General features: G+C 44.1%; 1 protein-coding gene across 1 annotated transcript in view; it reads right to left on the bottom strand.

Moving 5' to 3' along the window:
* Window positions 1–15,269, bottom strand: part of LOC149453255 (uncharacterized) — a 29,005-nt gene extending 13,736 nt beyond the window's left edge. The window contains exons 1-6 of the mRNA XM_089688615.1: window positions 15,045–15,269; window positions 13,873–13,992; window positions 13,439–13,606; window positions 13,233–13,352; window positions 12,811–13,146; window positions 12,571–12,703 (exon numbers count right to left, since the gene is read on the bottom strand). Coding sequence (XP_089544741.1) covers window positions 12,571–12,703; window positions 12,811–13,146; window positions 13,233–13,352; window positions 13,439–13,606; window positions 13,873–13,986 — 871 coding nt within the window. The 5' untranslated portion in view covers window positions 13,987–13,992; window positions 15,045–15,269. The remainder of the gene's footprint in view (window positions 1–12,570; window positions 12,704–12,810; window positions 13,147–13,232; window positions 13,353–13,438; window positions 13,607–13,872; window positions 13,993–15,044) is intronic.
* Between the last annotated feature and the right edge of the window lie 1,112 nt (window positions 15,270–16,381).

Raw genomic sequence — 16,381 nt, 5'->3', positions numbered from 1 at the left:
TGATATCTCAGAAGGTCAGCTGAAGCGTCTTATAGGAGCCTCTATAGCCTGCTATGGATTCCTCCCTGGACAGCTCGTGGATGGCAGCAGCTTCCCTCTCCTTCTCAAAGAACTCTGCGGATGGTTGGACTCATCAAGAGTCGAAAAAAGAAGGAGGCCACATAGCGTGGTACTGCTTCAAATATTTATTAATCCAGTCACAGGTACAATAAAAGGCAAAAACAAGAGCAAAAACCACTGACCATGTGTATAGGCAAGATGGCCGCCGGACCAACACAGGGCCTCGGCAACGTGACATCACAGCATTGTAGCTCCTCTCTGACGCGTTTCGTGCTCTAGCACATACTCATAGGGGGTATGCTATCAACGCCTGACGTCCATCTGGTTCAATAAATATTGAAAAATGGCGTGCGAATGATCGCGCCCGCCATTTCCGCGGCTATTCTGCGCATGCGCGATACATGCAGTTTCATATTTACAAATGTCCCGGCGCATGCGCGGTATCTAAGCGCCATTTTGTTGTGGGTTTTCAGCGCTTAGCTGGATAGGATCTGGTAAGGAAGTCCACACCATTGTGCATCTCCACACCATTGTTATGGTGGGTTCAGAATGCATACAATGATCACCATGTCAAGAAGAAAGAAAACGGAGTGCACATAAAGCAACTCCAATAATCCTATAACAGAAACATGATGTTGCCTAAAATAGGATTCTGTTATGATTTTTCCTCCATGATTTAACAATGTCAGATCTAAAAAGTGTATACTTGTAGTGCTATAGTCAAAGGTAAGTTTAATATTCAAAGTATTATTGTTAAGCGTATTGAAGAAATTTTTTAGTGCCTGTTCTTCACCTTTCCAAATTAGGAGGATGTCGTCAATATAACGTCTGTAAAAGAAAAGTTCTGGCCATTCACGGGCATACAGTCAGGTCCATAAATATTGGGACATTGACACAATTCTAACATATACACCACCACACTGGATTTGAAAGGAAATGAACAAGATGTGCTTTAACTGCAGACTGTCAGCTTTAATTTGAGGGTATTTACATCCAAATCAGGTGAACGGTGTAGGAATTCCAACAGTTTGCATATGTGCCTCCCACTTGTTAAGGGACCAAAAGTAATGGGACAGAATAATAATCATAAATCAAACTTTGACTTTTTAATACTTGGTTGCAAATCCTTTGCAGTCAATTACAGCCTGTAATACCCTCAAATTAAAGCTGACAGTCTGCAGTTAAAGCACATCTTGTTCCTTTCATTTCAAATCCATTGTGGTGGTGTATAGAGCCAAAAATGTTAGAATTGTGTCGCTGTCCCAATATTTATGGACCTGACTGTATATGACATCCTCTTCCCATCTGGCCATAAACAGATTGGCTAGGCTGAGAGCGAATTTTGCTCCCATTGCAACACCCTTTGTTTGTAAATAATAATTACCGTTAAACCAAAAATAGTTCCTTGTCATTGCAAACTCCAGAAGTTTAAGTATAAAATCCTTCTGTAAAAATGTCATATTCTTAACCACCTCCCGTCTGGCCGTTGTATATAAACGGCCAGGCGGTGGCACTGCAGGGTCGGGTGGACGTTTATAAACGGCCTCCCTGCACCCTGTTTCAGCACCGCCCAGCACCGCAATCCGGTGCCTGCTGTGTCCTCCGGACACAGTGAAACACCGATTGTCGGACGGGACCTCTGTACGAGGTCCTGATCATGTGATCACTGATTGGCTAATCAGTCATCACATGCAAAGTAATAAGCAAGATGTCACTTGTGACATCATTGCTTACTACGTGTGAAATCTGTGAATGATCACAGAGATCACATGGTACAAGGCTATTCACAACAGCCTTGTACCATGTGACAAGCTGTGACCAATCACAGCTCACACAGTAGTTCTCAATGGCTGCAAGAATGCAGATAGAGAGAAAGAGAAATTATTGATTTTACATCCTATATGGGTATAAAAGCAATCAGTGTAAAAAAAAAAAAAAAAAATCTTCATCACCCCCCACAAGTAGTACAGTGTCACCATGGTGACACTGTACTGCTAGGGTGACAGTATGTAAAAAAACAAACAAATAATATAAAAAAATAAAATAAAAATGTAAAAAAAATGCTTAAAAATGATAATTTTTGGTTATAAACATCTTTTTAGTAAAGAAAAAAAATTAAACTGAATACATTTTGGCCAAGATTTGATGAAATTTTATTTATTTGCAAAATTTTATAAGAAAAACACTTTTCAAAATTTTTGGACTTTTTCATTTACATAGCAAAAAAAACAAAAATCCCAGCAGTGAATAAAGACCACCAAAACAAAGCTTTATCTGTCTCAAAAAATGGTAAAAAATTCATGAGTACAGTGTTGCATGACCGCGCAATTGTCATTCAAAGTGTGATAGCGATGAAAGCTGAAAATTGCCCTGGACTGGAAGGGGAGGGGGAAGTGTCCGGACTGGAAGGGGGTGAAAGTGTCCGGAATGGAAGGGGGTGAAAGTGTCCGGACTGGAAGGGGGTGAAAGTGTCCGGACTGGAAGGGGGTGAAAGCGTCCGGACTGGAAGGGGGTGAAAGCGTCCGGACTGGAAGGGGGTGAAAGCGTCCGGACTGGAAGGGGGGGAAAGTGTCCGGACTGGAAGGGGGGAAAGTGTCCAGACTGGAAGGGGGGGAAAGCGTCTGGACTGGAAGGGGGTGAAAGCGTCTGGACTGGAAGGGGGTGAAAGCGTCTGGACTGGAAGGGGGGAAAGCGTCCGGACTGGAAGGGGGTGAAGGCGTCCGGACTGGAAGGGGGTGAAAGCGTCTGGACTGGAAGGGGGTGAAAGCGTCTGGACTGGAAGGGGGTGAAAGCGTCTGGACTGGAAGGGGGTGAAAGCGTCTGGACTGGAAGTGGTTAAAACCATGTAAATAAAATTGCACAGCTTCCAGTCCATCAGAGTGGCTAATGTTTGTGTATAACGATGCCACGTCGGCTGTAACTAAAAAGGTTGAGGTTTCGATATCTAGATTCTTTATATCTTGGAGGACATGCTTGGTATCCCTCAAATATGCTGGAGTATTATATTCTCCAGCTCGAGAACAAAGAGACCCAATTCCACTAATAATAGGTCGGCCTGGGGGGGTTAGTGGAAATTTATGTATCTTGGGTAATACGTACAATACCGGCAACCTGGGTGCAGAGGGGCATATGGCTTTGTATGTTGTGGTTAGTATTTTGAATTTTATACATTAGGTTAGTGGAAGCCAGTGGAGGGATTGGCAGAGAGGGGCAGCAGTTCTTTTAAAGAAACATTAACACTTTTAAAAAACAGATATTATTCCACTTATTTTCCCTACCCCCCTAAACACCCCCCCCATACCTCCTATCTATCACCTCCCCCCCCCCCCCCCCCTCCGCATTTTCCTAATTTTCCTGGGACCTCACATCCTCCAAAGAGAGAAGAGGGAGGCCTACTCCTATTATTTTACATTATACCACCATACACTCCTCATTTAACTTTAACTTTTTAAATTCTTCCCATCTGTCCCACCGTACATAATATCTCTCCATCTTATCTTCATTCATATGGTAAAGCTTCTCCATCTTACATATTTGGTCCAATCCAAAAGCAAACGAAACCAGCGCTCAAATCTTTATGCAGACTAAACGGTATTCTGAATGCCAAATGGTGAGGTGCAGCCCTTCTAAGATCGGGAAATCTGGGTACTGGTGGACAAAAGCAGACAAGAGCGCACTCCCATCGTGCATTCCTGTGGTACACCACGTATTTATTAAGATAACAAATAGATATATACTCACGAACCCAAAAGAGAATAAAAACAGAACAGGTAGTCCACGACAACAGACCAATGCAATACTGCACCCTGCATAGGGATAAGCTGACGCGTTTCGGGAGACGAACCCCCTTCTTCAGAGATAAAGTGTGTACCTGCTGATCCGACATATATATACCAAAGTGTGCTAAAGAGGTCAGAACCCCCCCCCCCACGCACACACACATAACAGCCCAATCACAACGGGTCAATCAAATCCACCTCCAGAAGAAAAAAAAAAAAAAAACACAACACATCAATAAATGAATGAGGAATACTCACTTACAGCACCAGGACATGTATATATCAATAACTCTTGTAATTCTTAAAATGGGGCATGTTTTCACAAATAGCAATCAACTGCACAAGATGATGTAAGGTGATGAATTAGAAACGTTTATATATATGAATTATGAATGTATAAAATAATGTGCCCCATGTAGCAACCCGCGTGGCGTCTGGCGTGGTGATTGGGCTGTTATGTGTGTGGGGGTGTTTTTTTCTGACCTTTTTAGCACACTTTGGTATATATATGTCGGATCAGCAGGTACACACTTTAGCTCTGAAGAAGGGGGTTTGTCTCCCTAAACGCGTCAGCTTATCCCTATGCAGGGTGCAGTATTGCATTGGTCTGTTGTCGTGGACTACCTGTTCTGTTTTTATTCACTTTTGGGTTTGTGAGTATATATCTGTTATCTTAATAAATACGTGGTGTGCCACGGTAATGCACGATGAGAGTGCGCCCTTGTCTTACATATTTGGTCCACCCGATCAACCCAATCCTCCCATCTCTGCCAAAACTTGGGTATCAAACCCTTTGCTGCATTCAAATAATACCATATACCAGATTTTTTATATTTGTTAACCACATGCCGCCCAGCCACTGTAGAAATACGGCGGCAGGGTGGCATGGCTGGGCAAAACCACGTTTTAAAACGTGTGTTTGCGAAACAGGTAGGGGGCGCGCACAAGGTGCGCCACTGCCCTACCTGTCCCGCCGATCTCGGCCGCGGATGTCAGTCGCCGGGTCACAGCCAGTTGTTACCGGCTGTGTCCCGGCGATTAGCGGCAATCACTGACAGAGAGCAGGGCTGCAGTAGCTGTGCTTTCTGTCAGTTCCCTGACAGCTCCTGACGTGCTGAGCCGGAGAGAAGAGTTTCTCTCTCCAGATCAGTGTGTGCCATATGCCCCCCCCCGCAGTACACACCCCCGCCCCCTAGTAAAACACTCCCCTCACACAGTTAACCCTTTCAGTAAATAAAGTTAACCCCTTCCTCCCCAGTGCCATTAGTACAGTGTCAGTGTTTTGTTTTTTTTGCACTGATCACTGTGGATGTCAGTGACCCCAAGTCAGTACCCCCCAATGTCAGAATGTCCGCCACAGTCCCGCCATACGTCGCTGATTGCCGCTATAAGTCGCTGATCGCCACCATTATTAGTATAAAAAAAAATTAAAAATCCGAGTATCTTTCCCGCCATTTGTAAACGCTATAACTTTCACGTAAACATATTAATTTACAAGTATTGGGGTTTTTTTTAGCAAAGACATGTCGCAGAATGCATTTTGGCTGAAATGTATGACGAAATTTGATTTTTAAATTTTTTTTACTGGACATGTTTTATAGCAAAAAGTCCAAAATATTGTTTTTTTTTCTCAAAATTGTCAGCCTTTTTTTTTATAGCGCAAAAAATAAAAATCGCACAGGCGATCAAATACCACTGACAGAAAGCTCTATTTGTGTGAAAAAAGGACATAAATTTCATTTATGTACCGTATTGCATGACCGCGCAATTGTCTGTTAAACTAGCGCAGCACTGTATAGCAAAAAAATGGCGTAAATTGCAGTATCTATACCATAGTTTGTAGACGCTATAACTTTCACACAAAGCGATCAATATACACTTAGTGGGATTTTTTTACCAAAAACATGTAGCAGAATACATTTTGGCCTAAATTTATAACTAACTTTGAGTTTACTATATATTTTTATAGCTGAAAGTAAAAAATATTGTTTTTCTTCAAACTTTTTGGTCTTTTTTTGTTTATAGCGTAAAAAATAAAAAGCGCACAGGTGATCAAATACCACAGAAAGAAAGCTCTATTTGTGTGAAAAAAAGGACGTAAATTTCGTTTGGGTGCAGCGTTGCATGACCGCGCAATTATCAGTTGAATTAGTGCAGCGCCGAGTAGCAAAAAGAGGCCTGGTCATTAAGGGGGGTAAATCCTCAGGAGGGCGAGGGGTTAACTGATAACTCTGTACTGTAAAAAAGGCAAGTCTCTGCATCTAATCTAATATCAACTTCAGTCATTTTCTGAATCAGGTGCACTATTTTCTCCCAATATATCCTGTATTTTTAAACACTCCCACCATATGTGATACATAGTGCCTCTACCTCCACATCTCCGCCAACACATAGGTTAAGTGGAGAGAATTCACCAATGTGCCAGACTTGGTGTAATATACCATCTTACCAAACATTTATACTTCATTTCTACTTCTCGCATATTTACATTTTCATGGATTAATCTATACATTTTCTTCTTTTTTTTGAGAGAGATTTGTCTGACAAATCTATGCACGTCTATAGAGGTTTGAAATTTGTTCAGAGAAGTTTTTGGGGCAAATTTGAACCCCTTATCTAATAATTTAAGTTCACCAGGTGACAATTCAGCATTGCTAAGATTATAAATCCCTTTACCCTTTATAGCCGTCTCTTTTTTGGGTTTATTAACCCTCTTGCCTCCCCTCTTTCCTCTCCTTGAGCGCTTCTCTTTCGCGCTCGGCCACCTCCCAAAAAATGGGCTGCTGTGTTATTTCCATTGTGGTGTGTGTCCTGATAGTGATCAGAGTCATAAATAGGAGGGCCATTGTTAAGCAGGCCATAGATGGATCGAAAATCGGCCAAAAATTAGTCCGAAAGAATAATCGGACGATTTTCGGATCGGTAGTGGGTGAATTTGTCGGCCGTTTTTCTTGATTTTGACACATTTTTTAATCGGTTACCGTATATACTCGAGTATAAGCCGAGGTACCTAATTTTACCACAAAAAACTGGGAAAAACTATTGACTCGAGTATAAGCCGAGGGTATCAGTGGGAGGAATAGTGCCCCATCATTGGTGTCAGTGGGAGGAATAGTGCCCCATCATTGGTATCACTGGGAGGAATAGTGCCCCATCGTTGGTGTCAGTGGGAGGAATAATGCCCTATCATTAGTATCAGTGGGAGGAATAGTGCCCCATCATTGGTGTCAGTGGGAGGAATAGTGCCCCATCATTGGTATCACTGGGAGGAATAGTGCCCCATCGTTGGTGTCAGTGGGAGGAATAATGCCCCATCATTAGTATCAGTGGGAGGAATAGTGCCCCATCATTGGTGTCAGTGGGAGGAATAGTGCCCCATTGTTGGTGTCAGTGGGAGGAATAATGCCCCATCATTAGTATCAGTGACACCAATGATGCGGTACTATTCCTCCCACTGACACCAATGACACTTGCTGACCCCTGTTGCAGTATGGTGCTGCTGCAGCCAGCATATGTGGTTGCAGCAGCACCTCTGCACTGCACACTTACCGGCTTTTCCCTCACTCGATTTTCGCGGGTCCGCTCGGCTCCGCCTCCTCGCCCGTGATTGGCCGCCTGTGTACCTTTCCTGAGCTACAGTTCTGGCGGCAAATCACCGGTGAGGAGGCGGAGCCGAGCGGCAGGAGTGAGGGAGTGGCCGGAGTGACGGAAGGAGCAGCGCTTCCTGGATGGATCATCGTGGGAGCCAGGTAAGAGACAGCAGCCCTCTGCCCACCCCTGTACGCGCCCCCCTTGACGGAGGGGGCGCGCCCCACTATTTGAGAAGCACTGGCTTTAGAAGCAGCACCCCCTGCTAGACATCTGCAGACGTTGACTCAAGTATAAGCCGAGGGGGCCGTTTTTCAGCACAAAAAATGTGCTGAAAAACTTGGCTTATACTCGAGTATATACGGTATGTTGGAAAACAAAACGGCCGATTTTGTCGAATGGACGATTTTCACGGCAATGATGGGCAAATCGGCTGATCTTTTTACCGATTAAAAAAAATGCGCATGAGCCGTGACCTGCAAGAAGAAGAAAAAGAAGAAACAGAAGAACATCTGTATCTATTTATATCCATACAAATAGATACAATGTTGCAACCGCAATACTTTTAAATGTCAACTAGAATAGCGGAGTGTCCCTGCAGAGAGCTCCGCTATTATATTTGACATTTAAAAGTATAGCAAAGTTGCAACATTGTATCTATTTGTATCCGAATAGAAACATCTGTATCCAAAATAGATACAAATAGATACAATGTTGCAACTTTGCTATACTTTTACATGTCAAATATAATAGCGGAGCTCTCTGCAGGTACACTCCACTATTATATTTGCCGGCCGTAGACGGGACGAAAATCAGCTGATTTTTTTTACCAATGGTGGTAACGTCGGCAGATTGAACGACCGATTTTTCGTTTTTTTAAATAAAAAGCGGCCGGTTTTTGAACCATCTATGGCCTGCTTTAGTGGTTCTGAAATGTTGATTAGGAGACCTATGTTCTTGTTCTCTCCAGTTTTGTACATGCCACCCATTACCATTATTTCTAGGGGAAGCATATTGTGGTATAGGCTTTAAGTTGTTGTTACGTTGGTGACCCATAGGTCGTTGTCTCCCATAACTTTGATGTTGGTTATGTCTGTTTAATTGATTTGGATGCCAATCTAAATTTTGTGTACCTACATGTCTATCATCCAAATCATGTAGTGGGCCATACCGATTATTTACTGGTATATTATACTCGTTCTCATTCCTTGTTCTGATTGGCGATCCGTATTGGCTCTGTGTCCTCAGATGCCTATATTATTATTATTATTATACAGTATTTATAAAGCGCCAATAGTTCGCTCAGCGCTGTACATTACAAAGGGAGACAGAACATGTGACAGAACAATACCAATACAATGCAAAACATGAGGGGATCGAGGGCCCTGCTCTTTCGAGCTTACAATCTAGGAGATTGGAGATATGGAGAGCCATTAGGTTTTTTGGGGAACCTTTGCGGTCTGGAGTGCCACGAAGGGGTGGCTATGGTGCGCGGTATGGGTGAGTTCTGAGTTTCTTCTTTTATTTTTTGCCATTTAAAAACATTATCCTCTTGGTAGCCCCTGCTATTGCGGGAATATTTCTTTCTTTTCTTGTTTTTTTAGTTTTTTCTAAATTCTCCATGTATTTTTTCAATTTGTTGGATTCTAGTTTGTACTCTTCCTTCTCTTTGTAAGGGATGAGCTTCTCCCTCACTTTATTGATTTCAATGTCAAAATGTGCCAACTTTTTCTTTTTCTTTTGTATTAGGAATTTTAACCGTTAGCCTACCGGGCACTTCTACCTCCTTCCTGCCTACTGGGCACTTCTACCCCCTTCCTGCCTACAGGGCACTCCTACCCCCTTCCTGCCTACCGGACACTCCTACCCCCTTCCTGCCTACCGGGCACTCCTACCCCCTTCCTGCCTACCGGGCACTCCAACCCCCTTCCTGCCTACAGGGCACTCCTACCCCCTTCCTGCCTACCGGGCACTTCTACCTCCTTCCTGCCTACCGGACACTTCTACCTCCTTCCTGCCTACAGGGCACTTCTACCCCCTTCCTGGCCACCGGACACTCCTACCCCCTTCCTGCCTACTGGGCACTTCTACCCCCTTCCTGCCTACCGGGCACTTCTACCCCCTTCCTGCCTAACGGGCACTTCTACCCCCTTGCAGCCTACCGGACACTCCTACCCCCTTCCTGCCTACCGGACACTCCTACCCCCTTCCTGCCTACCGGGCACTTCTACCCCCTTCCTGCCTATTGGGCACTTCTACCCCCTTCCTGCCTACCGGGCACTTCTACCCCCTTCCTGCCTACCGGACACTTCTACCCCCTTCCTGCCTACCGGGCACTTCTACCTCCTTCCTGCCTACCGGACACTTCTATCCCCTTCCTGCCTACTGGACACTTCTACCCCCTTCCTGCCTACCGGGCACTTCTACCTCCTTCCTGCCTACCGGACACTTCTACCCCCTTCCTGCCTACAGGGCACTTCTACCCCCTTCCTGCCTACCGGACACTTCTACCCCCTTCCTGCCTACAGGGCACTTCTACCCCCTTCCTGCCTACTGGGCACTTCTACCCCCTTCCTGCCTACCGGGAACTTCTACCCCCTTCCTGCCCAGGCCAATTTCCAGCTCTCAGCGCTGTCACACTTTGAATGACAATTGTGCGGTCATGCAACACTATACCCATATGAAATTTTTATCATTCTTTTGTGACAGACAGAGCTTTATTTTGGTGGTATTTAATCAACTTGGGGTTTTTTATTTTTTCTTAAACAAACCAAAAATATTTAGAAAAAAAAAGTTTTTCCTTAGTTTTTCTTATAAAATTTTGTAAATAAGTGATTTTTCTCCTTCACTGCTGTGCGCTAATGAGGCTGCAGTGATGGGCACTGATAGGCTGCACTGATGGACACTGATAGGTGGCACTGATGGGCACTGATGAGGAGGCACTGGTAGGTGGCACTGATGGGCATTGACAGGCATCACTGATGGGCACTGAAAGGCAGCACTGATAGGTGGCACTGACTGGCACTGATAGGCAGCACTGACAGGTGGCACTGATTGGCAGCACTGATAGGTGGAACTGATTGGCATTGATGGGTGGCACTGAAAGGCAGATCAGCTGGGCACTGATATGTGGCATTGATGTGCACTGGTAGCACTGATATATGGCATTGATGTGGCACTGACACGAGGCGCTGATGAGTACACAAGGCACTGGTGGACACTGACAGGTGGCACTGCTGGGGCTACACTGATCATCAGTGCCCTGATGATCAGTGTACATGTCCCCTCCGCGGAAAGCAGATTACCGGCTCTCCTCTGTCAGCATGACAGCTCGAGAGGAGAGAAATGCCAATAACCGGCATTTCCCGGTTTACATGTGATCAGCTGTGATTGGACACAGCTGATCACATAACCGAGCCGACATCTTCGGCTCTTTCCGTGATCGGTGATCCGCTGTGTCCGAGGGACACAGCGAACCGCCGATCGCCGCACTGCGCACCCCCGGAGCCACGCATGCGCGGTGTGAATAGGAGGACGTCCTATGATATCCTCCCACAACAAGAGAACCACCTTGCGCCCATCATTGTACTATATGGCGGGCGGGAGGTGGTTAAAGAACTGGTACCATTCAGAGGTGCTGTTTATGTCCTCATATTCAGGGGAAACTTGCCATCTTAGGGACCGTGGAACCATTCCTTCCCTGACATACTTGTCTAGAAAATAAATGTCCCACAGAGTCCTGATCTCAGCTGAGGTTATGTTCTGTAGATGAACGAATAACCCTTTCAGATCATCCCTGAAAAAACATCATCAGATATGCATGTTCTTAACCTGATTTCAGAAATATCCGCCATTTATGAATATAATATAGCAGCTACAACTAAAGTTTGCTCTTGTTTTTGCCTTTTATTGTACCTGTGACTGGATTATTAAATATTTGAAGCAGTATCACGCTATGTGGCCTCCTCCTTTTTTGGACTCTTGATGAGTCCAACCATCCGCAGAGTTCTTTGAGAAGGAGAGGGAAGCTGCTGCCATCCACGAGCTATCCAGGGAGGAATCCATACCAGGCTGTAGAGGCTCCTATAAGACGCTTCAGCTGACATCTGCGCATCTGGTGAGTGCGCAATTTATTATTTGATTGTCACCAGAAGATTTGGGAAGGAATCACTCATTTATTTGATATCTCACCATTATTTATTTATTTATTATTTATTTCAGGTACTTCTATAGCGCTGTCAATTTACGCATATATATATTGGTATATTCACATCAGTCCCTGGCCCTCAAGGGGTGTACAATCTAAAGGCCCCTAACTTACATTCATACATACACATACTAGGGCCAATTTAGACAGGGTCCAATTAACCTACCAGCATGTCTTTGGAGTGTGGGAGGAAATCGAGTACCCGGAGGAAACCCACGTAGGCACAGGGAGAACATGCAAACTCCAGGCCGTGGCTGGGATTCGAACCAAGGACCCGAGTACTGCCAGGCAGAAGTGCTAACCATTTAGCCACTGTGCTGCCCATTAGACTTCACAACCTTGTTGACATTATTCAAGGGCACTGAGGTCATGTACTGGTTATACCTATTTGCATGTATTCCTTAGACCCAGGGCCGGGACAAGAGGTGGGCAGGAGGGGCAGCTGCCCTGGGCACTGTGGTATCATGTGAGGTGAGGTGGGGGGGGGGGGGCACCACAAGGAGATTGAGGGAAGGGATTTCTTTCCCAAACTGAAGGATGTGAAGATCTCTATCTCAAACAGGACAATATATAGTAAGTATTTGAGGGAAAATGTTTTCAGCTCTTGAAAAAATGAAGACTAGTCTTCCAAAGGAACGTGTTCTGACTGACTGGAAGAGCTTCTAATATTTGCAGGAAGAATCATTGTAGAATGTGGGTGTGGGGAGTTATCTGAATTATTTTTGGGATTCTTTGAACCTGAAGAAAAGTGGGCCAAATTTTATGTGGCCTTCCTGCCCTCCTCTGGATCAACTGCCACATTGGATTTTTCTTTCTTAGGTGAACTCAGTAGACATGTAGGGGGTGTCAACCCATCTAACAATGAAAATACATACTTTATACTCAGAAGTGGAATACAAATGTGGACTGTTGCTGCGTTTCGTGTTTAGGACTTACTTGTGTCCATATGTAGAGAAGATTCTTTCTGTTCAATCATCTCCCCCTTCTCCATAGACTGCTGATCTCTAGTCACCAACGTCTCTTCTTCTTCCTCTTTACCTTCAACTTTGATGTCTTTCAGTTCTTCATCCTGAACCCCAAAGATGATAGAACAAACTTATAAGACGGAACAAGAGATCACATAGATGAATAGAAGATAGAATCCATTTTTAGATTTATAAACTCCGTTCCACCTACCTGATCAGGGTGAGGGATGGTGTGACCTTCCTGTGTGGAATCCCGGGAATACAGAGGACGGGGACATCTCTCTGGTAGGTTCCCATGACTGGATCCATCTACCTGATGATGGTGAGGGATGGTGTGACCTTCTTGTGTGGAATCCCAGGAATACAGAGAACGGGGACATCTCTCTGGTGGGTTCCCATGACTGGATCCATCTACCTGATGATGGTGAGGGATGGTGTGACCTTCCTGTGTGGAATCCCGGGAATACAGAGGACGGGGACATCTCTCTGGTGGGTTCCCATGACTGGATCCATCTGTAGGAAACACACACACTGACTGAATCCATTGTTTCTATGTGTTTATCAGATGATGGGCGATCTAGGTGGACCCTCCGTACTGCTCTCTCCTTTCCAATAAAGTCTCCTCTTACCCGGTGATGTGAGGGGCGGCTGATTGTCCATCATGACGTCCTTGTAGAGGTCCTTGTGTCCTTCTAAATACTCCCACTCCTCCATGGAGAAATAGACAGTGACACCCTGACACCTTATAGGAACCTGACACACACAATGATACAGTCACCATCCAGACACATCCCTTGTCTGTTACTGGAGAATGTCCCAGAATTCCCGGCACCGCTCACCTCTCCTGTCAGCAGCTCCATCATCTTCTTGGTGACTTCTAGAATCTTCTTCTCTTTCCTCTTTGGTGTCAGGCAGTAAGGCGGAGGCACTGTGATGGGCGATGTCCCATGAAGACAACTGCTGGGTGTTACAGGATCACCCGAAATGTTCTTCACTACTTTGTAGTCCTTAGTAAAAGAAGAAAATATTCACTAAAGACCACCCAGAATCTTCCTCACCTCTCCGGTCAGGTCTGTGTTTTATTAATAGAGATGAGTGATGTCATGTGACCTCCCAGAATCCTCCTCACCTCTCCGGTCAGGTCTATGTTTTATTAATAGAGATGAGTGATGTCATGTGACCTCCCAGAATCCTCCTCACCTCTCCAGTCAGGTCCGTGTTTTATTAACAGAGATGAGAGTGATGTCATGTGACCTCCCAGAATCCTCCTCACCTCTCCGGTCAGCAGGTAGATGATCTCCAGGGTGAGGTCTAATATCCTCACAGTCACTTCGCTTCGGTCTTGGTCCATCCTTATTGATTTGGTCATGTGATCTAAACAGGACATTCCTCCCTGTCAATGAATAATAAATTGACAATTATTTGCACTATAATGGGATGGAGATGTTTCCACAGAGCTCCTCTAGTTCTCAAACGTCTCTCTTGGACCTATACTACAGGCCCCATTTTTCAATGCCCTGAAAGAAAATTGAAGATTACCTTTTTACGCGCGACTTGAACCAAAATGTCTAATTTTAGCTTTGGATAGAAGGGTCAAATCAGGCATCTCAAACCGCTTTATGGGCCTCACGTATTCCTCGTACTGATGTTCACTCAGTTGCGCGTATTGTAGAAAATGTAACTCTGAAATACGACACCCCTAATGAAGTATGGAGAATAGTAACTAGGAACCATCAGGATGTAACACGTCCCGTAGGTTCAGGAAGTCATGCCTATTGTAGAAAATGTAACTCTAAAATACGAGCCCCTAATGAAGTATGGAGAATAGTAACTAGGAACCATCAGGATGTAACACGTCCCGTAGGTTCAGGAAGTCATGCCTATTGTAGAAAATGTAACTCTAAAATACGAGCCCCTAATGAAGTATGGAGAACATTAACTGGGAACCATTAGAACATAACATGTCCCGTAGGTTCAGGAAGTCTAGTGGATGCCTGTTGTAGAAAATGTAACTCTTAATACGAGACCCCTAATGAAGTATGGAGAATAGTAACTAGGAACCATCAGGACGTAACATGTCCCGTAGGTTCAGGAACTCATGCCTATTGTAGAAAACGTAACTGAAATACAAGACCCCTAATGAAGTATGGAGAACAGTAACTGGGAACCATCAGGATATAACACGTCCCGTAGGTTCAATCTACCAGCTTCTTTCCAAGCATGAAAAACTCGAGACTGCCTCCCCAAAGAAAAGACCGGCAAATAGGTCAACAGCATCAATGGCATCAACGAGTCCAAGATCTTCAAAAATTTGCCCTCTTCTCTCCACATATCTTGCAAAAGCACTTTTTTTTCATATGTATGGGAAGAGTTCAGAAAGGAGCACATAAAAAAGCATGTAAAAGACCCCAAAAAAGACCCAAAAAATAATATTTGTCTTATTACCTTCTCCCAGTCTCAGCAATGTCTCCTCTCTACCTTCTTCAGAGACTCGGCCAGGATTTTACTGCCTTTCCCTTATTTTATTTCCTGTCCTTGTTGGGTATCACTTCCTGCGCGTAGATGACATCACTTCCTGTCTGTGCGTTCCACTCACAATAAGTAGGATCACCACCTTATGGAGATCTTTACAACCGCAGCCTGTTTCTTTAAATACAACGGCAGCTGCTTTTTTTTTGGTACATTACATTTTTTGAAGTTGAAACCAAAATAAAAGCAAAAAAAAAAAAAAAAACTTTTTACTTAAATTCATAAATAGTGATGAGAGAACTAGCCTAGGGTTCAAGCTGAAACCCCACTGAGTCCTGTTTTCGAGCCTTTTTCAAGGCCCATTTGCAAGCTTTATTTAAAAAAGAGGCATGGGTAGGTGGGCATTCCCATAGAGGACATTTACCAATACAAAAATAAAAAAAAAAAAAAAAAAAATAGAATAATAAAATAAAATAAAAAAGAATAAAACAATTTTATATATATATATATATATATATGTATGTATATATATATATATATATATATATATATATTCCTGCAGGCTTTTAAGGGTTAAAACATATCGCCTGTCAACCACACTCTGAAAAGTGATCCACCGCAGATCACTTTTCAGAGGGTGATGTATATATATATATATATATATATATATATATATATATATATATATATATTTAACCCTGCAGGCTTTTAGGGATTAAAACATATCACCTCCCAGCCTCTTGTCAACCACACTCTGAAAAGTGATCCACCGCAGATCACTTTTCAGAGGCTCATATATATATATATTTAACCCTGCGGGCTTTTAAGGGTTAAAACATATCGCCTCCCAGTCTATAAGGGCCCCCATAAGTGTGAATGAACCCTAAGCTATACTAATGCAGGCCATAGATGGTTCATTTAACGGCCGATTTTTCCTCCAAAAAACTAAACATCGATCGTTCTGTTGCCACCAAGGATTGCGAAAATCGTCCATTTTTCACAAATTTTCCAGCATGACTGATAAAAGAAATGAGGAGGAACCGCAAAAATCCGCCAATGCCATTGCCCCACTAACGCGTGACGCCCCGCGACAAAAAAAGTTCCAGAGCTACATTGGGAAGTTTGTCGTGCGTTAACGTGCGTCACGCATAGAGCATCCCCTGCATTTTACCACAGTTTTGGAAACGTTGCGCTTGCGGTGCTGGTAATTGTTAAATGCTTGTTGTGTCTGCTAACCATGTTAGATGCAACAAACCGCGCTACAAACGTACCAAAATGAGCACTGAAACAGCTTGTGATGCCCCGTGACCAAT

The sequence above is a fragment of the Staurois parvus genome, unplaced genomic scaffold (assembly GCF_062004578.1).
Source record: "Staurois parvus isolate SC_StPar_1 unplaced genomic scaffold, SC_StPar_1.0 ptg000449l, whole genome shotgun sequence".
NCBI lineage: Eukaryota > Metazoa > Chordata > Amphibia > Anura > Ranidae > Staurois > Staurois parvus.
This window is presented reverse-complemented; position numbering and strand designations above follow the sequence as displayed.